Source organism: Rousettus aegyptiacus, unplaced genomic scaffold (genome assembly GCF_014176215.1).
Source record: "Rousettus aegyptiacus isolate mRouAeg1 unplaced genomic scaffold, mRouAeg1.p scaffold_m13_p_11, whole genome shotgun sequence".
NCBI lineage: Eukaryota > Metazoa > Chordata > Mammalia > Chiroptera > Pteropodidae > Rousettus > Rousettus aegyptiacus.
Window position 1 is genome coordinate 56,079,357 of NW_023416286.1, and position 24,369 is coordinate 56,103,725.

General features: G+C 35.0%; 1 protein-coding gene across 4 annotated transcripts in view; it reads left to right on the forward strand.

Annotated features, from left to right (window-relative positions):
* Positions 1-24,369, forward strand: part of NALCN (sodium leak channel, non-selective) — a 272,813-nt gene that overhangs the window by 32,098 nt on the left and 216,346 nt on the right. For 3 of the 4 annotated variants that reach the window (XM_036228822.1, XM_016123175.2, XM_016123177.2), the window contains exon 7: positions 8,354-8,508. In XM_036228822.1, the coding sequence (XP_036084715.1) occupies positions 8,354-8,508 (155 nt within the window). The remainder of the gene's footprint in view (positions 1-8,353; positions 8,509-24,369) is intronic. The other variant, XM_036228821.1, reaches the window with a different exon arrangement.

Consider the following 24,369-nt stretch of genomic DNA (forward strand, 5'->3'; position numbering starts at 1 on the left):
TTAAATTTTCTTCCATCGACATATTTTTGACTCCCTCTACCCCTGCCTGCCTCCCCCTCCCCCCTTCCCTCTGGTAGCCACTAAACTATTGTCTGTGTCCATGACTCTGCTTATTTGTCATGTTCACTTGTTGCTCTCAGTTTTATATTAAAACACTTAACAAAATGGCTATTGAAAGTAAGTACCTCAACATAATAAAGGCCAACCATATATGACAAACCCTCAGTTAGCATCGTACTTAATGGCGAAAAAAACTAAAAACCTTCCTTCTAAGATCAGGAACAAACTGTCCCCTATCACCACTATTATTCAGTATAGTGTTGGAAGTTCTAACCAGAGCAATCAGGCAAGAGAAAGAAATAAAAGGCATCCGAATTGGTAATTAATAAGTCAAGTTGTCACTTTGCAGATGACATGAATGATTATATAGAAAACCCTAAAGAGTCCACCAAAAAACTATTAGAAACAATGAACAAATACAATAAAGTTTCAGGATACATATCAATGTGCAAAAATCTACAGCATTGCTATACATTAACAATGAATTTTTTTTTAACTTTTTTTTGTAATTGTAACAAAAAGAAAATACTTAACAAAGCATGTGGGGGTCCTATACACTGAAAACTGTAAGACATTATTAAAACAAATTGAAGAAGACACAAAGAAATGGAAAGATTTCACGTTTATGGCCTGCCCTTCACTTTCAAGGTAGCTACATGTCCTTATTGTGGAGGCTGTGGCTTCATCTGACCATCCCAATAGGATGGAAACCTGTCAGAGTGGGAAAAATTGCTTCTCTCCAGCCATACACTCAGCCAAACCACATCCAAAAACATAAATATATTTTGAGCTCCTCATAAGTATGAGACACTTTATATTCATAATTATTAATTCATAATGTGATCTTACAGATTGGTTTTTATGATTCTCATGAAAGAGAAGAGGAAATAGCTCCTTGCCATACATTAATTAATTGGTGAAATCACCAACTGAAGTCCTGTATGTTTGGCCTCAAATTCTAGTGCCTGTTTTTCATCATGCCAACTCGTTCCTGACAGATAACTCCATGCCCTGGATCTTTTAGTTCCTGAAGCAGAGAGAAGAGAGTTACCGCTTGAGGAGCTCTTGGCCTAGATTTGAAATGTCAAGGGTAGTAGACTTTGTCTTATAACCTCAGAACAGTTTCTACATTTCCAGTTTGGTGCTAATCAGTTTATCTTCTGTGTCCTAATACTTTACTTTTCTAATACTCTGTTCGAATGCATTTATTGCCTGATCCTGCCTCAGATGCCTGTCTCCTGGCCCCCAATCACGTGGGTTATCCCTTATTCATGTTGGCAAAGTAGTGAGTGATTTGGTTAAGGGAGTAAACTTGGAGAAAATATGTACTTAATAAAACTATACAGGTATAACAAAATAAGATGACTACTTAAAATCTTTTTAAAAATAGAATATATTGCCATTTAAGTTTTGTTCAAATTTGAAAATATATTTAATTTTAGGTGCATGATAAATTCAGTTCTTTCTGGCTTTGCCTTTATAGCCATTCAAGGAAAGGATGAGAAAAAGGAAAAATTACATTAAAACACTCTCTGTTTAATAGTAAGGGGAAATTTATTTCCTAATCTTAGAAAATGTGCCAGATATACTTGTTTATAAAAGGAGGTGTGATGTCAATATTATTTTCTGCCTCAGACTATTTATCTTGTTTTGTAGTCCCTCTAAAAGTCCAGGCAGAGTAATTAAAAGTTTTCAAAACTCAATAAATATTTTCATCTCTGCAAATTCCAGAGTGGGATTAGTTTCCCAAAGCATCCAGCATTAGAATTAACCAGGCCAAATCATAAGCGTTTTTAATTAATCCTGAAAGAGCAGGCCAAATAAGAGTGAAAACAGAGCCAGATGATTTTATGGAATAAACCTGAAAAGTGAGTAACAGCCAGAGCAGGTTCACTGCGAGCATGTGCAATGAGAGGGACAGTTCGTGCCCACCCCTAAGAGGGAGACAAGCAATGATCTAAGCAGGTTTCAAAAGCCATATTCACTGTTCTCCCAGATGTGAAGTATGTGTGTGTCCCTGTCTTTTTCCCCAATGTGCAAATCTTTGAGTGTGTAGTTTAAAAATTGTTTGATATGGTAACAACTGCTTGTTTACAGCCCTTGAGAAAAATCTGTGAATAGCTACACCCACCAATGAAAGAGTAAAAATGTTCTCTTTCTCTTCCTGCCCTCTCTCTTTCTCTCTCTCCTGTGCACACACAGGCTTTGACATTTATGCTTTCCAGTATGCTATTATGTATCCAGCTTGAGAACTAGTGTCTGTTGATCCCTTAATAGTCACTCCAAGCATCATCCATATTGGAAGGTTTTTCTAGTACTACTCACCATTCATCATCCATAGTCATATATAATGTTTCTATTTGTGTGCCTTTGTAACACCATGAGCATAGAGATAGCTGTAAAGCAGGCATCATGCTCTACTGTGGGCATTGCTTTTCTTTTCTCTCTCACACTAGGCAGTAAACTCTCTGAGCTGGAAATATCTTCTTAGTTATCTCCATTCCCAGCATGTTGTGTGCATAGAAGAGATCTGTCAAAAATAATTATTTTGAATTAATGAACAGACAAATGAAATAAAGTGGTCCCACTAAGAATATAAGAAAAACAATTTGTAAAAAGGGGACTGATTAATAATAGGCATAGTTATGTTTGCAAGTGACAGCAATTACCAAAGGCCAACACTAAACTTGTTGCAACAAGCGGTGACAGAAGTTCGGTATCAGTAGGGGACGATAACATTGAGTAATGAAGAGAAAAATTTGAACATAAAGTGTCAGAGCTGTTGTTGCATTTGGCATTGGTGAGTCTTAAGGATGGATGAGAAGAGAACACAAAGGGACACGTTGTGTTCATTTGTATTTTCTTTTATATGAAAGTGTGATGAAGTCATTCTGGGAATTGTTTTTAAATGGCTGAAAAGTTTTTCGTTTTACAGATGAGGAAACTGAGGCTCAAATGGTTAAAGTGACTTGCCAGAGGTAATTAAGATGATTAATTGCTGGGCTGAGATATTAATCTTTGTGCGCCAGTATACAACTCAATGCTCTGTGCCATCAGGAGTAATAATTAACTTGAAACTATTAAAGTATAAAGTATTGAGGTATTGTTTGGAGCTGTTATTAAACAGTTTTAGTAACAAGCTGAGGATACATTTTCTTAGATCTCAAACTTCTACATATGTTATTTGTAAACAAGATATTTTGTTGAGAATTACAAAAAAAAAAAAAAAAAACCTGCTTATGCCAGGCAGATAATTAAAGCCTTTTGAAAAATAATTAACTGCTCTGAGGGATTCCAGTACTCATTTTGAAACATGGAAACTACTGAAGCCAGAAATTTAAAAATTGAAAAAGCATGCCAATTTTTAGATACCATGCTGAAAAACTACCCCCAAACACCAGGATCCAACTGTTGAAGAGTTTCTCCTATATTTACTTACTTACTTACTTAATTAATTAATTCACCATAGATTTAAATGATGGTGAAAGAAAAGACACATCCATTCCTTTATTCAGAAGATAAGTATTTACCTTATACAATGTATTAGGGTTCTTCAGAGAACCAGAACCAAAGGGATGTATGTAGAGAGCAAAAGAGATTTACTTTAAGGAATTTGGATTGTGCAATTGTGGGGCTAGCAAGACCAAAATCTTCAGAGCAGGCCAGCAAGCTAGAAATTCCAACAGAAGTTGCTATGGTAGTCTTGTGTCCAAAGGCAGTCTGGAGGTAGAATTCTTTACTCTCCAGAGGACTTCAGTTTACTCTCCTAAGGCCTTCAGCTAATAGGATGAGACCCACCTACAATATGGAAGGTAATCTGCTTCACTCAAAGTCTACTGAGTTAAATGTTAATTACATCAAAAAAAAAATACCTTCATAACAGTCTCTGGACCTGGATTTGACTAAACAACTGGACACCATGGCTTAACCAAGTGCACACATAGATTTAACCATCACAGACTATGTGTGAAGGTCTTTATGGAATTGAAAGTTACTCTGGGGAACAATCAAGTTTGGAAGATATGTAATGAATACATGACCATATTAACATGAATTACATGTTTCAGTTTCCAAAAATGAAAAGTGTGGGTACTTTGAGAAGTTACATCAGGGAAACCTAACCTCATCTGAGAGACTTGAGGTGACATTCAGGCTGAGAAAGTGACATTCAGGCTGGGCCTGTCAGCTAAAACATGGGGTTAACCAAGAAAAGATGGGAGGAATGATTTCCAAGTAGAGAAAAAGGTCTTGAAGTAGAAAGAATACACAAAGGGCTGGCAGAAGGCCAACATGGTTGGATGTTAGGATGTGGGGGAAGAGGAGGAGCCAGATTTTTTCAGGGTCTTATAGATCATGTTAAAGATTTGCCACCGACAGACTTAATTAAAACAGTGATGATGAAAAGTCTCTATATGCTCTATGGTGAATGGATTGGAAAGCTCCAAGTGGATGCAGTATGACCAGTTAGGAGGCTGGATAGTGGTGCATGTGGAGGTGGAGATAGAGAGAGCTGAATCAGCTCAAACGATGTGTTGGAGGATTTTTAGGGCAACGTGATTATGAGGGTTGATAGAAGTAGTTGTGAGGGTTAATAGAAGAAGTAGGTATCAAGGGTGATTCCAGGATTTCAGACTTGCTAAATACTTTGGCTGATAGTGCTGTGCAGAAACTTGTTATGAGAGGGAATAATGGTGAGAGAGTTGGAGTTTAGAATAGGCTATCTAGAGTTGGAGGTATTTGTGGTGTCGCCAAATGGAGAAATCTATAGGCAGTTCGACATGTAGCTCTGAGAACCTGCAAAGACATCTGGATGACAGAGAATCGAAACTATGAAAATGGATCTGATTGCATAGGGAGAGAGAACATCATAAAAAAGAGAGGACAGCCAAGGACCAATCTCAGAGCAACTCAGTACTTAAAGGTCCATCAAAGTAGGAAGAGATGGAAAAGGAGAAAGATCTGAGAAATACGGACAAAACTAATATCTTCAGAGCCAGCATCTTATTGCATCTCTCTGAGCTGTCCTTCCATAGCTACATCTCTCTCTAACCACAACTGGAAAAGGTTTTACATTTTTAAGAGTTCATGTGATCAGGTGGGACCACTTGGATAATCCAAAATAATCACCCAAACTCAAGATTTTTAGTCTTGTTCATATTTTTAACCTTAATTCTCATTTGCCATGTAACATAATATGTTCACAGGTTCTGGAGTTTAGACTGTGGACATCTTTAGGTGGTCATTATTCTGCCTACTACCAAAATAACTACGTGGGGAACACTGCTGACAGAGCACAGAAGATAAAAACTAAAAATTTTCCCATTTGAGGTAGCACGTGAAAATAAACAAGAGCAATTACAGTGGATTGGATATCGCAAAAATGGGCTGAAAAATGAAATTAGGGAGTATACAAGTAGACACTTTTTTCAAGAATTCGATTGTAGAAAATGCAGGTCTTAAAACCCCCTTAAGCATGAGTAGATGTTTATTGTGACTAGGAGAATCATTTTCTACATTTAGTGTTTGGCAAGTTGGAGCAAGAATTCTACTCCACTGATTCCAGAGAGCTTCTCGTTCTATTATGAATATCAGAGGGAAATGAACAAGGAAATAATTAACATTACCTAACTAACTAAATAAATAAATAAAATCTAGAAGATTGTTGTTAACTGAGAATGAAACTAAATAAACCTATATTCTGAAACTCTTGACATTCATTTCAGTTTTTTAAAAAGGGGCTATTATCATGTGGTTTAAGATACATCTGTTCCAGAGCAATTAATCATCTAATAAATACGTCTCTAAAAAGCATTTGCTAATAGCTTGATGTTGGCAAAAATAATGTGTTTCACATCTGCTGCCTATGAAGCCAAATGATTTCAAAATAATATCTGTGCTGATGAGGGTAGTGTTTAAAATGAGAATCGGTGTCAATATGAAAGAACAAACAAATGGAATCAAAAAGGAAAAATACTCTAATATTTATAAATTAATGAAAACATAACCATAGTAGTTAACAATTAGTGTGGTTAACTTATTCCCACCAAAATTCGGGGAGTTATACATTAGCTCACTGTACATTCGCTCATTTAATCATTAAAATACCCCTCCAAAGTATGTGCAGTTGCTGCCTCAATACACACCAGGGCTCGGGTTTTAATCTAGGCCTTCTACAAAATTCAAACTGTCAATTACAACAATTAGTGCTTATCCTATACAGACTACCCATTTAAAGTGCTTTACAGATGTAAATAATTACTTGTTCACCACAGCCCTATGAGAATGGCATTTTCCTGTCATCTCACAGATGAGGAAACTGAGGCACAGATAGGTGAAGTCACACATGAAACACGCGGCTGAACTAGAAGTCACATCCAGCAGACTGGCTCCAGAGTCCAATTTTCTATTCAAGTTTTTTTCTGAAAATATTTTTGAAACTTTTTCATGTAAATAAAGTGTTTTCTCAGAAATTATTGCTATTATCTTTTTTAAAGTATTGGATATGAAAAAAATTAATTTTGATAGGCCAGTAATCTTTACTCCCTCTGAACTTCTCCTTACCTTGCTCAAGTATAAATGAAGAGTTAGGTGAAAGTTTCTTTCAGCTGCACAATTCTATGAGTAAAATGCTTTAGTATCACATGCCAAAATTCCTCTGATTCTTTTGACAATTATTTATTATCATGTTTTTACATGACAAGACTTATGCTACATTTTATTGTTGTAATGATTAATAGTTATTTATAATAAGCATTTATTGAGTACTTGCAGCCTGGTAGGTATTGTGCTGAGTGTATTACTTGGTTTGTTTTTCTGAATCCTTACGCAAGCTTCACTTTTAATTATAATTACTCTCCTTATATTACAGGTGAGCAAACTGAACTTAGAGAAGTTTAGAATTTTAATCAAGTCACACAACCAGTAAATGGCAGAGCTTGGGATAAAACCCCAAAAGCCTTACTCTGAAACTCAGAAGTCTCCTTACAACTTTGTCCTAATGTTTGGGTACACATCAGAAACAGAGTCAGATTAGACTTAAGTAAAAATGCCCTACATATACAAATGTGAAATGAGAAATAAACAACATGTCTACCTGAAGTCATATCTTTCTGACACTACCAAATGGGAATTTCCACGGTTTGAGCCTTTTCCTTGGCTTTTGTTTGCATGTAGAGTCCAGAGGAGCAGCCTTAAATGTGACCAGAGGGAACAGTTTATTTAAATACTTATTCCCTGAGACATGTAGACAAAATCTGTCAGAGTTATGTGTCAGACACTAGAGAAAACATATTAGAGCGGCCAGTTGAATGTAAGAAGGTATTAAAGAACAGAAATGTGACCCAACAAGTCTGCCTCAATTTGGCCATAAGCTGTCCATAAGCTGAGACTGTCTAAGATCTCCATTTAAAAAATACCTAGAAACACTAATATAGTAGGAAATGACTTATAATAACATCATGGATTTAGAAGGTTTACAAAATCTTCTAGCTTAAATTTGACCTCTACACAATCTATGTGAATTGCCTTAGATAACAGCTATTAGGGGCCCATTTTTAAGGTCAACCCAGAATGAGATTCCGCAATCACAATTCCAGTGATTACCTGTACCTGCTTCCGAGAAAGCCATTAGATACCTAAATCCTTCTACATCAATTTAATCTCCTCCTTGTTCTCCAGAAAGATGAAAAAGGAGTTATCAACATCCACCCAAAAAACCCCCTTAATGTTCCTGGAGCGATCACTAAATCACCCCATAATGTCTCTTTCCAATGTAATACCTTTAGTTCCTTCAATCTTACTTTATTTGTCTGGGTTTTTTTTTCTAAATTGCACATCTGCCAACACAGCAGAAGGCCAAGTGTCATTTATAAGACTCATAGTATTTGCACCATATGGCGAATGGCTGTCATTATTTAATATTACTTAGAAGTAGAGAAGTAAAATTTGTTTCCATAGTTGGATAAGGATTTTGTGAATAACAGGGAATCCCCAGATAAGTTAACGTTCCTTGCAAATATATCATAAAATTCCTTCTTTTGTTTATCTGGCTCTTGGTCTTTAAATTAAAAAATAATAATAATAATGATAATATTTTTGTAAAGACCTAATGTAGGATGAATCAGGTATCATTTGAGAGTGTTTAATATATCATTAATGTTATGAATACCATTTATAAAACAGGAATCTCAAATCTGTGTCCATATATAGCAGTTATTAATGAAGAGTGATCACATTATTTAATCAATATTTATAATTGTTAAAATTGTTTAACTCTTTCATATGTTGTTCACAGAAATGTAACCTGGAATAGTTTAGCTATCCCAGATACGCACTGCTCTCCAGAGCTAGAAGAAGGCTACCAGTGCCCACCAGGATTTAAATGCATGGACCTCGAAGATCTGGGACTTAGCAGGCAAGAGCTGGGCTACAGTGGCTTTAATGAGATAGGTCTGTCTTACTGGTAAAACATATTTTCAGTTTCTATTTTATAATGTTTTTGAAATTGAGAGAATAGTTGTATAATTGATATTTCCTGTTAAGACTGGCTATAATAAGAAACATGATTGCAAATTTTAATTGTAAGACTGTGTTGTAATATATTCTACCTTATAGTCTATAATATACAGTCTGCGTGTATGTACATTCAGCAATTTCTGTAGACAGTTAAATATCTCTCATTTTACACAATCACGATTCTTAGTAATAACAGTTAAAAGTATTTGTTTGTTGAGCAAAATTTAGGGGTTGTTGCCTCAAAGATGTAGTTTCCTTCCACATCTAGGTACACCCTTGTAGTTAAGGTAAGTCTTAAATAGCTGGAATGCTTTGCATTGATGAATAAGAACTGAAAAATAATTTGGAACAGAAGACAGCTAATCGAATAATATATAAACATCAACTATATAATAGATGCTTGGAGGTGAATATAATGTGCTTAATTGTGTAGATTTATTAGTGGTTTCTGAAATGTCCCATTTAAACACAGTAATGAAAGAATTTAGCATCTGCTTTTTAGTTGATATCATTGCATTTATTACAGTACCATGCAAGTTTAACATATTTCATTACCGAAGCAAAAACCAGAGAATCCTAAACAATTTTTTGTGTTTTGAGAATTTGTCTTAGTCAGTCCAGGCTGCCATAACAAAATACCATAAACCAGGGCCTTTTGGCATAAATAACATAAATTTATTTCTCACCAATCTGGAAGCTGGCTGTCGGAGATCAGGACACTACCATGGTTGAGTTCCGTTGAGGCCGCTCTCCCTAGATTGCAGATAGCTGTCTTCCCACTATGTCCTTACATGAATTGGAGGAAGAGAGAAATGGAGAGATTGAGAGAGAGTTTTCTGGTCTTTTCTTATAAGGACACCAATCTCATTATGAGAACCTCACCTTCATAACTTCATCTAAACAAAATCACCCCCCAAAGGCCCTGCCTCCTAATGCCATTACACTGGGACTTAAGGCTTCAACATATTATTTGGGCGGTGGAACACATACAGTCCATAACAGAATTGTTAGTGGAATCATTTAAACATAAAAAGAATTAATTTTTGCTTAAAGTTTCAGGGCCTAGGTGCATTTCAGAGAGTTCTAGATACTTTTAGCCAGGGCCTAAAAGAAAAATCAATGTATAACACAACAGTTGTTGTGCTCTTTCGAAAGCCAAATCAATTTCCCATGGTTTTACATCTCAATGGGCCAGATGTAGAAAAGGAGATTTCATAACCAGGGAAAAGAGCATCTGCTCCTGTCAACCCTGGATGGTAACTGCTACACACCCAGCCAATTGACTTTCACACTTCAGAAAAAATGGCTGATAAATCTGTTCCCACCCTAGCCTTTTGTCATTGCAGCTCCTGGTTGATGTTATGCAGGTTGGCATAATAAACTCTGGACTAAATATTGGCATTTCAGAAAGAATATATGGAGGTCTTGCATTGATTGAAGAGTACTTTCCTGATATATGAAAGGCTTTTGGACAGAAAATAATAGTAAAATTGGGCTGAAAAACACAAATAGTTGGTATTTTTTTTAAAGTGACTTTTGCAAATAATATTCCTAAATTTTTATTCTTATATTTTAATATGCCCTCATAGTGGATTTCCAGCATTGTCGTTAGATGGGTATTCTTTCATTTCTTTTGACCTACGACAGTTTCTTATTTTACAAAAATGTAGAGGTTAGAGATGTAAAGCATTTCGATTTGCTGTATTCTCTTAAATTTATCTGGCTTTGGGACCAACCTTACATCCTTTCCTCATCTCAAAAGTACACACAAGCCTTTCATGGATTATGCCAATGCCTTTCAGGGATAAGCAGGAAATCACAGGTGTGGAGTGGAACACAAGGTATATAGATTTGGTAAACTGTGTGCAACAAGCTCCAGTGGTGCTAACAGCTGGGACACAACTAGAACACATGATTCGATAGAGCCTGCAGTTCTTCTTTTATAGCCTAACTGGGTGTACATGTCCTACTGGAGAGTGGCCAGCGTTCAGGTGTTAGGCTATCTACCCTTGCACAAGAAACATTCAATCCTTTAAAGTCACATTGCTATTATTTTAATATCGAATCTTTTAAAATGAAACCACACCCTCACCATTGTAAATGCAGCCTAAACTTAAAATGCTGCATTATATTTAAGTTGATTCATCTTTCTTCACTGTGACTTATAATGACTTCAACTAATGCAGGGTACATTTGAGACAGAAAGTCATTCATCTTATAAAGTGCATTGACTTGAGAAGTTCAGTTCTAGGAGGAAATTGTCCTGGGGCAGTAGACCCCCACTAAGGCAATAATCTTACTGTAGCTCTATTGTTTATTTGCACTGCTCTTTTTCAAGGATTTAAGCTCCTTGAAAACAGGAAGCACATCTTTTCATCTTCATGTCTCCAGGGCTTAGCGCAATGCCTGGCTCATAGGGGGCCCTCTATAAATATTTACTAATGGACTGAACAAAGTATATGTCCTTTTTTGGTAACAAGTCATGTTTGTGTTAGGATATAGAGCCATACTAAAAAGGTAAACTATTTCTTGTTCTTTTTTCTGATTTTGTCTGTTTTTGTTAGCAGTATTCACAATTCCTCATAACTTCCCTTTTTATACAAGCTTAATTTGGTTTGTTTGCTTCCTTTTCTCAAATCATAGTTGAATTCAATATCATTGAATAACTAATGGTTAGATAATGAAATGTTGACTTTGTTGACTTTGCACTATCATCAGAAGATTTTTAAATGGTCACTAGTTTAGATTGAAATTGATAACTATTCCCTGATATTTGTGTATCTACAGAAATACACAAACTATAGTATATTAGATTATTTTTAAAGTTTTCTGGAAACAAAAGATAGTGTTTCCCTCCAAATGAGGAAAATAAGTTATTGTATTAGACACATGTGATCATCTCTTTCTGCATGCAGTTGAATTTAAACCATAATTAGGGGCCTAATTGTGAATATAAATTTGGTCTATGTACTTTATGTATAAATAATCATGATTAATTAAAAAGGAGTACATTTCCTTTTCCTACTAATCAAGTTATCATGCAATACACTGAATTTCAACTTATTTATAAAATTTTGTTTATAAATGGCTTTAGGACTCATTAAAATTTAATTTTGATGATATTGAAAAACTCAATTTTTAAATGAGTCATTAAGAAGACAAAATTATAAAGAGATCCTCTCGTAAGATTGTATAGTAATGACACCTTGGCATCTCTAAAATCATCCAAACATCATGGAGCGTGAGATACAGTCATACAATTTCTATATTTAAAGATTCTGAAAAACCTGTAAATACAAAGCACATCAGAGGGCCAAGTGTCTAATGGAAAACTTCCTAAAAGGATTGTAGCTACTGAGGATCTCAGACAAAGCCAACAGAATACTGATATGCTAAAATAACAAATAACAAATCTGCCTGGAGGAGCACAACAGTTCTCTATTTGTCAGGGAATCCATATGTAGCTGACTATGGGAGCTTTCTGGGACTCCGTGTGGCATCACAAATTAGAGGCCCTTGCTCTTGCAAGCAGTTGGTAGAGAGAGAGAGAAGAGGACAGATACACTGGGTGTCCCAATGCTGCTGATCCATGTGTACTAGGATAAGGGAAAGACTCAACTTAAGGTCTGCAAATCTGGCTATACCTTAGGATGACCTGGAGAGCCTTTTAAAACTTACCAATTTCTAACCACCATTCCTAGGCCAATTAAATCAAATTTTTAGAGTGATCCAAGGCATAGATAGATGGCTTCGAAAAGTTGTCCAGGTGATTCTAATGTTCTAATGTGTATGCAGAGTTGTGAAACTCTGGATTGAAACAACATTCACACACACACACACACACACACACACATATACATACACACACACACACACACACAGAAAGCTTCACTTCAGTCCTGTAATATTACCTCACCCCTCCCCTACATGAAGCAGTGACAGATGTCTGGGCCTCTAGAAATTGATGTCAAAGGTAAGTAATAACAAAAACGTATCAGAACCATATCTATGAAAATGTACCCTTAGATATGTTTAAAACTGAAAAAATGTTCGACTCAAACATAATTGCAGAAAAAGAAGACCTGAATATATGGATCAAAAGGGTACAACTTGTCTCAGTAAATCAATGTATAACAATCAATGCTGAGGCATGTCTTAGTAAAGATGCTAGAATTCACAGCTAAAGAAGCACCTGTTGGTTATCAGGAGAAAAAAAAAAAGGCATGGTTGAGTCATTTCTAAGGAAGTGAGAGAAGACTGAAATTTCACATTAATATTTAACTCCAAGATATAATGACACAATGCTTACAAAGTCCGCAGAGCAAGAATGTGTCAAACTTTTTCTGATTATTTTTGAAGAGGTGAGAATGCAGAGATTTTATTTTACGTGAAATCTTCTTGAAGTCATTCAGCCCATCAATAATTACCGGGTTCTAGAACCTAGTTTCTAGTATCTATTCACTATATGAACAAAATGGATACAGCTGTAGAATTAACACAATGTAGTGTAAACACTACAAATTATTATTTATAGAAGAGAAGGTAAACAGGGGAGCTGGTATAATGATGCCGATGTCCTTAACATTTATACTTAGCAGTAAAAACAAGTATTTTATATATTAGATGAATCATACAATGGAGGTATGCTTGCCATGAATATGCATTACAAAGTCAAAAATTACTTTAGAAAAACTTCAGAACTCAAAATAATGATGCTGGTGTTTGGATCATGACTGTAGTACATACTAATCTGTTGACCTTGGGAAAGTAATTACCCTTTCTTCTCTGAGTTTTCTCATCTGTGAAATGGGTAAGTGATAGACCTACCTACCTTATAGGGTTGATATAAGAAGTAACTGAGAAATTATACTTAGAATAGTGTCTAGCCCAAAGGAAACACAGAATGAGCCAGAAAAAGATACAGTGGCAAAATATAAAAGCATCTCTGTGTTATTTGAGGAAAATGACAACTTTAATAATGGAGGGCAAGACAGAGATGCTTTTAGATTAACACACTGCATCTGATATTATTCTCTTTTGTTTGCAACAGTTTTCTACTCAGGTTGTTCAGAATCTAATGGCAAGGAGAAAGAATAGAAGGGATGGAAATAAGGCATTCTTAACATTGCTCCTATTAACTAATATCTCAAATTTCATCCATTCTAATCAATGTATAGAATTCTAGATGGCTGATATTTGTTGAGGTTTGGTCTTCATTAATCAATTATGCCTCTCTTGCCACTCTCAAAACTATGCCTTTGTGCTTTATCTGCCTCTTTAAAATTTCTTTAGAACCTTTAGAATTGTATCCATATTTAGCCTATGTCATTGCATTTTCTATAGTTTAATTAAGCCTCACACATATAATTTTATTTATTCCTATATGTTTACATTTGTGCCCTCTGGTCTTGAGCCACTCCCCATCTTTAGCAGCCTTTTAACAGATGCTTCTTCTGCAGACCTAAGAAAATCACCCATTGAGGCACTGAACAAAAGCCACAGCCAGGCTGTTTCCTGCATGGCCTCCAGAAATCAGTGGTTTCTTTCCTCTCCTACCCTAAATCTCTGTATAGATCATGACTGAGATACTGGTTTCTTCTCTCTCTTTCTCTTTCATTAAGAGCCTTTCTGTCTTTATTTCAGGAAACTTTTTTATATTGCTCCTTCTTAAGGACCCTCAATTAACACATTCTTTCTAAGACATTAATTAGTCTGTGCATTTACGACATCACACACTCTCCATGGTCCAGACCCACTGAGGAATGTATGTTATTGAAAGGACATATTTGAAGATTGCAAAATCTGTATTGCGGACATTCAGATTCTGTGATTGAAGTGAGTGTGTGGGGAGGTGGGTAGGAAGCACACAGTGAAAGGGTTTAGAAACACATGACACCCAAAAAATCACTGTAGAGGTAAACCAAAAAAATCACATCAACTTATCCTATTTAGAAAATTTGTCCTACTTTCATTTTCTGAGTACTTACCCCACTTTCAGCCTTTCCTTCCTCTGTGTTACCATACGCTTATCAACATGTGGTACATACAATCTGAGACATAAAAGAAAAGACATTTCAATTTTTTGTAATAGCCCTGAACATGAAATTAGAGGAATTTTGAGTTGAAAAAGATAACACAGTCAAGTGGTTTACTCACACAGTTTTACAGGTGAGGAAACAGCATCAGAGAGAGTAGGTCAGCGTTCGGAGAACTTCACACAAAAACAGGACAGACCTCCCCTCTCGGGATTTGCAGATGCTCACTATAACTTACTGTCTCCCCCAAAGCTTGTTACACTTCAGATTAGTGTTTAAATAAAAAGAAAACTCAAAAAGGACCTTGCAAGTCTTAGTTATATTCTTAATTTTGTAGTAAAAAGTTAGTATCACTCACCTGTGCTAAGATACTGGTGGAAAAGACAACTATGCAACCAGATGTGATGTGCCAGTTAGAAAAAGAAAACGATTCTATCACACATGGGAAGGAAATCACAGAAAATACCATTAAACTGGCAATTTATTTGCCGCAGTCTTTCAAAAGAAGGTAAGAAATTGGGTATAGGAGTTGAGTACAAAACTATGGTTTGAACTCTCCATTCTTTGTACAGTCAGGTAAAAAAAGAAAATACATTCCATCTTGATAAAACAACCCAATGGATGTCATTTAATGATAAAATTCACCCTAGGAAGTCACTTATGGACTAAATAGCGATCAGATGTATTTTTATTATTGATCTTCTGCATCATAAGAACAAAAGACAAAAGCTTGATTTAAAAAATCCATAATAAGCTAAACCTGATTGAAATAATTTATATTAGATAAAGGAATCCCATTAGCAAGACCAACCTATAAACAGCACACTCTGAAAATAATAGAAAAGACATTTATTATACATGCTTTTACTGCTACATGGCCTGTATATAGTGCACCATTTTCCCTATTCTTTACATACAACAATCAAAGATAAAGCCAGGAAATAACAAACACTATGTTCTTATGGTGACTAATTGTCCAACAGACAGTCTTTACTATTGTAATTACTATCATTACTTATGACAACTCCTGATGTCCCTTAATCGATTGCTTATTATGTATCTGGCACCAGGCAAAAGGTTTTCCATTCACTGTGTTTTTCATCCTCAAAATAAACCCATAAGGTGTCATTATCCTCAATTGATGTGTGAGGAGAATGAGATGAGAAAGAATTGATTAGCCCAAAGCTACATACTGGCCACAGTTGGGAGCCAAGGCTTGCTGCCTGTATGCTGAGCTCAAAGCTTGTGTTCTCAGCTACAGATTCTGCCATGTCTATGAAGTCGGCATGAGTAACCACCATTCCTTATGGCTTGTCAGGACAGCTGTACTATTATAGAGTCTCATTAGGATAGAGGAAGAGACATGTCCTCCAACATAATAATCCATCAGATATCTTGCCTTTTCCTCTCATCTCCAAGTCTGTAGGACAGAGGGATGAGTGAAAAGAAGAGTAATGTCCTCTGTAAACTGAGGGCCTCTTGAGGCTGGTCTTCATAGAGAGAATTGGAGCATAATATATGTTAGTTGTATGTAAAAATCTAAAAATTAAAAAATTATACATGGAAGGAAATGCAGCTTTACAAGATAAATTTTTGAGCTATATATATTTGGGTAAGAATTAAAAGCATTGATGGCAAAAATGAGTAAAAATACTTTTGACACACAACGAAATGGTAGACATACAGGTTAGAGATGTGAGAGATTGAAAGCAACAAAAAAAATGTTACTTGGTATATTGCAGTCAGGTTCATACTCCTTTGAATTAAATTCAAAATTCTGTTACGTTACATGTGTTTATGTAATTTATAGCTACATACATTCATTTCTCCTGTGTATTTGGATTTACTTTCTCTTTCTTTGAGATAAGAATATTTAAGTTTGCTTTCTAAATACTGCAAATTGACCAACAATTATATTCAAAATGTTTTCAAAAATACATATTAATTAATTTCTGTATTAGAGATCTGACATAAAGAGTATTTAATTTATCAGTTCTCTTTATACAAAAAATCATAAAGCTTTCCTTATATGCCCTCTTTAAAATATTGGGTCTAAAAACTACAGTTCATCAGCATTACAGAAATTAAAATGTAGATTTCGGATGCAAATATAAACTTAAGGCAATAACTTATAATCTTTGTAAATTTTTTCTGGCAACTATAAGTTAATTGGGAATTTCAAGAAAGTGAAAATATTAAAGAGTAGACTATAGCCTGCCAGATTCACTTATATTCGTAACTCACTTCTGGTATTTTTTTTTTTTTTCCAAGAGGAAATATATTTTTGCTATTTACTTTTGTGACATTTTCCTTGTTTGACTTTGGGTAGTATTGGCTACAAGCTACAGACAGCTCCCTGTGTGAGTCATAAATCAGTTTTATTAAATATTTATGAGAAATAACAGTGGTTATTTTCATCACTGGTGGTGTTCCGTGCTTGAAACTACCTCCATATTTTGCTGAAATAGGATTGACAATGAATCCATCTACACAGTCAAATGTTTTAGTTTCAAATACAGGCTTTGCTTTATTTTAAAATTCTTTCTTATGTTTATTTCTATTATTATTCTATTACTTTTATGATTTGTTTATTATATCTGATATTAAATATGGAAATAAAATGTGATGAAAGAAAATTACTTTTATCCAGATTATAATAGAATGTAAATTGAACTTTGTTGGTGATGCTGCTAAAATTGATTCATTGGAATTAAATGGTGTTAAACCATATCTCATGTTGCTGTATATAATATCAGATGAAAACCTTACAAATGAATAGAAAATTGTTAAATATCTATAACTGTGTTTTATTGCAGAATGTACATTTTTACTGTAGTTGCAAAAAAGCCACAGTAAAGGCTAATTTGTAAATACATAATTGAAATTTATAGTACCTTGTGAAAAAGCACTTTTTCCCCTGCATTAATCTTTATGTTTAGCCTTGCTACTGGAATTACTTATTGATTTTTATGAAAACATACATGGAAGAGAGAAATAGGGCAATAGAACTCAACAACAAAAAAAAGCGTACTTTAGTTTGTGATAATTCTATACTTACTCTCTGAAGGAATTCCTTTATCATGGTGCAAGGAAAACCTGACATATTTTTGTTAAATAGAGGACAACATCATGAAGCTTCAACAAGAGTAATAGTTATGAGTGTCAAATGCAGTGGTTTTATATTAGGCATCAGCAAATGTCCTTAGGTTGCATGCAAAAGTGTGTTTTGGAAGATTCCTAAAGAAACTAAATCTTAGGGTTTCATTAGATTCTCAAACAGTGTCACAGACTTATTTAGGCTGAAATTAGATATGCAGATATTATTCAGAATATTAGAAAGAAGGCAAGTTTAAAGATAGAAATTGCAGACATGATTTTCTAAAAAAGATATCCACTGTCTAGTGTCTAGCAGATGTTCTGGAGCTCTTGAATGAATTAGAAAAGGTACCTCTTGCTAGAGTGACTTTTCATCAGACAATGAAAGAAGGAATTTTAAAGGCGGATTTCTGCTGGCATAAAATGATGTGTTTTTTTTTCATATTATACATGGAAGACAATATTCACTGGAAATATATAATAGTTTCCAAGAAATTAGCATGTTTATAGTTACATTTTAAATATTTGTACATTATGAAAATAATACTTCAAATAACATGAGATTTAATGAAAGAAATTAATAAATTCTGCCATATATAGTTCTCTCCCTTCCTCTCTTCTTTCCTTTCTTCCTTCCATCTTTCATCTTTATCAGTTTCATGATAATTTAATAAAATACTTTTGACTGCCTACCATTTAAGTGATCTTCAGTGTTTTACTACAATATGTAGAACTGCGTATTCAATAGGTAATTGAATACATATACTCACACATAGATACATATATATCCTGTGTATGTGTGTGACTGACTCTTCTTTAAAATAGATTTCTAGAATAATTTCTGGGTCAAAGAGTACGCCTATTTTTAACATAATAGTTCTTAACTAGTGCTCGATTTCTCAAAAAGATAAGAATTCATAGTCCTGCCCTTATCGTATGAGTGAGTTTTAAAAAATATAAGATATTCTTTTTCAATATGCATAAATATTGAAGTAAAAAACAAATATAGGCCATACTGTATTCTATAATCTTTTGAACACCAATAGTTCATTTTCTTCTCCTTGAATTACTTTGCCCTATTTTTCCTGGAATGCCTCCCTCCTGCTCATCCTATCAATATATGACTCGTCTTCTGAGGCCTACTTTCAAGTAGCTTCCCCCATTGTACCAGCCACATTTTTCTCCCTTCTTGTTTGAACTGTGGCACCAAGGTTTGTGCGTGAAAGTTGATGCTTCATTCTCTTTGTTTCCCACTGTCAGGTTGTATGTGTGTGTGTCTGTGTGTGTGTGTGTGTGTGTGTGACTGCATGTACTTGTATGTATGTGTTTTACCCTTGTCTTCCCAATTAGCTCCTGAGTGCTTGAGTAGAAGTAAATTTCCTGTACTTCCTGCTATGTCTTTTCTAACTCTCAGTGAGCTCATTATACATTTGAGGACCAGTCAATAATGTTTAGGAGAATTTTATATTGGATACATTACCTTTTTAAATTACCATTCTGTGGAAACTTCATGAGTGAAAATTTAAATAAAATGAAAATACAACTCTAATTTTTAAATACATTGTTCATGTGAATTTAAATGTCTTCCACATTACTTCAGATATGTGAAGCAAATGTGAACAAATTAGCACAAAAGTCTCATATGGACAGTCAAGGAAACATTTCTTACTGGCAATGGCAGTCAGTGGAACATAACTCCTTTGACACTCTATGAAATTAATTTTACCAACTAGTAAGTTGTAGTAAAAAGAAATAATGTCATTTAGAAAAGCCTTAGCACAGCTCTCCTAAACTCAAGGCCATTAAGGTCAGAGGAAGGCTGACCTCTTCCTTTCCTGGGCCTCATGTTCTAATATAGGAGCCTGCTTAGGAAAACTCTGCTGAGGAGGTGCAGGGCCCCTTCACTAGGGAGAAAGCTCTCCGGCCTTTGGAAACATGTTTCTAACCTGAGCCACACTAACCGGCGCCCACCCTGAGCAGGCACGGAACTGTGGAGACAAGGAGTCCCTTCCCTCTTTCCCTTTATTATTCTCTGCCCCTCGCTCCCACCCTCTTAGGGCTTGGGATTCAGGGATTGTGAGAGCAAAATATATTAAAGATACTAAAACATACTTAATAGACTAAGGTTAATATACTAAGTAAAATTGACATAAATATAGTAAAATAAATCCTAAATGCCTAATAAATATTAGCTGCCACTATCAAACAAAAATAACACAACTGCTATTAAAGTTATTACCAATTAGATTTATTTCTACATAAGGAAAAAGTGAGATGTATTCCAATTTTTATGAGGATACAAGGATTTTTAGGAAATATAAGATGCATTCTCATAAGTAGAAAATAAAATGTATTCATAAATAATATATTCAACAAACATCTACTATGCATTTATTTACTCTATTGCTTTAAATTTTTGCAAAATATGAGTACGTTAAAGGGAAGCATGAATGCTATTTGCTACGAATTTCATTTCTGCCACTTGCCTTAGATCCAGCGTTTCTCACATTAATGTAATCTACCTAACCTCTGAGTCAAATAGTTTTGTGAGGTCTGAGAACAGGTTATATTGTTTTGAGAATTATAATTTTATTCAGCTTTTGTTAAATAATCACATCGATTAAGTACGCCATCTTCATTTTGTTCCTAGTTAGATACCCCTGCCAATTATGCGCTTCTCTGAAAGTGCATTTATCTTATTTTTGATTACTAGCTTGACTGGTATAGAATTCTTAGTTTATATTTATTTTCTCCAAAATGTGAAATTATTTAATTATTTTATTATGTTCTGGAATCTGTTATTGCTGATAACAACCCTCCTATGAATATAATTGCAGTTTTGTTTTGTTTTTCAACATGATGTTTTTTTTTTTCTGATAGTTTTGAGGATTTACCCTTTGCCTTTGCTGTTTTATGGTCTTATTATAACATGTCTAGGCATGAATCTTTTTTTATTTGCATAGAACATTCATACTTTTTTTTTCCTGGAATATTTTCAGATATTTTTTTATATCATATCTCATGTCCATTCTCTCTATTCTTTATTTTCTGGAACACTAATAAGTTATTTGTTAAACCTTCTTATTCTGTCCTCCATCTCCTGGTTTTGTTGGCTGGAATTCCAGGGATATCAGTCATTCTGGGTTATCCCATGTTAACTTTGTGGCTTGGGAAGGAGAGGTTCTTGAACTCTCTGTACTGCAGAGGACAGTGTAAATTTGGACCTATACTTAGGTTGGCTCAGGTCTGGGGTTCTGGTTTCTTTTAAGAGACACTTGTGTCCCCTCATGGATTGGACAGAAGTCAAGCAACATTCTGCTTGCCTGGGCTGGAGGGCAGAGTTTCTCTAGTCTTCACTTAAAATTTAGAGCAGCCTTTGTGAAACTCTCCATTTTGCTGACACACCTCAGTCCAGTGTCTGCCTCCCGCCTGGGTAAGGGTGCACTACAACTCCTTTTTCTGGGCAGCAGATGCCCAGCCTCTGGCCCTCATTACTGACTCTGAATATATTTGTGAGCCACTTTGACTTCAGCTTCTGCTCAGAGCTCCCATTCTGTGTTCTCTCATCTCCGACCACTGAATATTTTGCTCAGTTTGGGGCTAATTTAGACATTCAAAAAGTATTCTTTTTTTATTTATCTATTTTCTTCTATTGATTGGCCATGGAGTAGAGAAGATAAAGGAAGGAAATCTAGGTAATCTTAGTCCAGCAAATTAACCTAACGGTTTATATTTTCAAATATATTTTTAGAATTTTTATGTAACAGTATAGTTTTCCTTTCTCTGAGACACACCTCTTATTTTATATTTAAAAATATACTTTATGCATTTCATCTTTAGTCTTAAAATTTGGTAAGTATATATTTATAGGAATTTTTAGTTTTACAAAGGTTCCACTTCAGTATTATTATGTTTTGTATTACATTTTACTGCTAAATTATTAAACTGGCTTCTGTGTGACTTGAAAATACAAGACCCCAGCAATTATTTTGTGGAAAGACAAAACACGTTAGATAGAGATCAAGAGTAGACTGCAAATGAGCAATGACAGTTATTGAACACTGATAATAATTTTGATGGATTAGGATTTGAGGCTCTCAACCTTCTTAATATTAATTTCAGCAAATGTTTAAATGCTTTAATTCTTGATATAAGTACTTTAAATAAGCCAATAAATAAAAATAAATCAAAACTCTAATCAAGAATTACCAAAATATAAAAGCAAATAAATGTTCTTAGGCAATTCTTACCATATGTCCGATAAAAAATAATCTATATTTGTGCATGGAAATATTTTATATAAAAACTAGTGGTGACTACAAACCTTGACAATGAGTTGAAGTTGAACTGAAGGAGACTTTCAAGTAAAGACTACTTGGGAGCTAGCTCTTTGGTGTAAGGAATGTCACCTTGTCATCACATCAACCTCAGATGTGGCATGTCATTAACTCTATCTAACCGTATAGATGCTGAGATTCAGACAAGGGAAGCAGCTCTTAGGTGGCTGGGACAGGACCTTGTGGTGATTGTATTCTCAGTGTCTACAGTGGAGAACGGCAGTAGTGAGTATTCTGTGAATACTCAAGCCCGAATAAGAGAAGGACTTAGTTTCAGGTTGCCATCTGTATCACACTCTTGGGTGACATAGAACACATTACTTAACCTCTCTGTGCCTGTAAAATTGGGATAAAAATTGTACATATCTCAGAGAGTAATGGGAAGGCTAAATTAGATTATTTTCATTCCCATGCCTAGTGAGTCCTCAATAAAATTTAATTATGGTTATGATTTTTATTACATATATAATTATCAAGTAAATGAATGAATGAATTATAGATAAAACTATGTATTCTGAGGTTGCAGATTTAGAAAGTGTAGGAAACAAGTGCCAAATTCCTTCGATATCTATATTCTTTCCATGCACCAGCTTACCTACTTTTAGTCTTGGTAAAGCAATCATGGTCATACAGCATAATTGAACAATGCACTCACATTTTACTGTATTAGTATAAACTGTAGTCACTGGTGTATTCTTTCCTCCACATACACTTTCATTGGGAATAAATGTTAAAAATAGTTTTCTGTTTCCTGCACTGCTTTGAGATGCCACAGGCAAACCCTAACTGAGATGATTTGTCCTTACAAAGCTTCTTAAGAGTTAAAGCAGCACTGAAGTTGTATATTTATAATTGATTAGAGCAGGGGTGAGCAAACCATGACCAGTGGGCAAAATTATACTTACCACCTGTTTTTGTAAATAAAGTTTTATTGCAACTCCATGCCTAGAACCCTTGACAATTCTTCTATTCAATTCTTCTTATATCCCTTGAACTTAGAAAGCTCAGAGGCCATAACGTAGCTCTAATTTTGTCTAAATTTGTGAGAATCCAACTCTGGCCCTCCTTCCCTGAGTCAAAGCTCTATAAGCTCTAAACTTGAAATTTGAGGAGAAAAAAAGGTTGCCCTGGATGTGTACACACTTGAAATTTACCTGCTTTTTGTGTCTCTCACAAATCGACAGTCTATGTTTCTTGAATCTGTCATTGACTTTAAGTAAGGAAATTTTGAAAAACGGGTGATAGTCTAGACATAGAATCCAATGAATATTGATTAGATTTAATCAAATTGGTAATTCTTAGTGTGGGGATAAGAACCTCAATGGTTAAAGAAACCACTTGGAAAATTAGAATCAAAATACAAAAGACTAATAAAAAAGTAAAATACCATTTCTAGCCTGATTAAAACCTTATCTTATTTAATATTCAGATAACCCACTGATTACTTTTTCTAGTGGATTATTTTCAGGGTGGAGCATGTGTACCATTTGCCCTGTGACTTTGCCACTCCTCCCATCAATAGATGGAATCTTTCTTCTCCACTTGAATCTGGCTTCTGCGGATATTTTTTTTTTTACCCAAGAGAATGTGGAGACTTGAAATGTGTAAGTTTTGGAGGCAAGGCCTCCAAATATCCCAAAGTTTTCTGTCTTGTCCATTGGGATAATGCTCTAAGATGACAAGAAAAAGTAGTTTACAGAAGAATGAGAGGCCACAAGGAGGAGAATTGAGTCCTCTACTTGACAGTCAACCCCTACTCAATATGTGAATGAAGCTCTCCTAGAGTCTATGACCCCAAATGACATTCTAGACTATAGCCATATGAGTGACGCAGGTGAGAACGGCAGAAGGATCACCTATCCGACCCTAACCCAGTTGCTTCCCATTGAATTATGAACCAATAAATGTGGCTATTTAAATCTACTATATTTCGTGGTGGTTCGTTATATAGCAACATACATTTGAAAAACCCTCATTTTACCAAATAGGAAACTGGGGGTCATGATATTAAGCAACATGCTTAAGCCTACATAGCAAATCAGGGATTCAGACTCAAATCAATTCAACTAAAAATTCATACCCTAATCTAATCCTTTCTACTATGTTCAGTATTTTCCAAAAACTAAGATTGTATGATAAGCATTTCTAAAGACAGAGGCAGGAAGGGAGATACAGTCTGTTCGCCGCTATGTTGCACTTAGGGACCTTTGAAATCAAGAATGTTCTGGAAGATCTGAGTTGACAGTCACAATCTCTAAGCAATGATTCAAGAAAAGACTGTAATTAGTCTTCTAATCTTCATTCACTCATTCATTCACTCAGAAAAT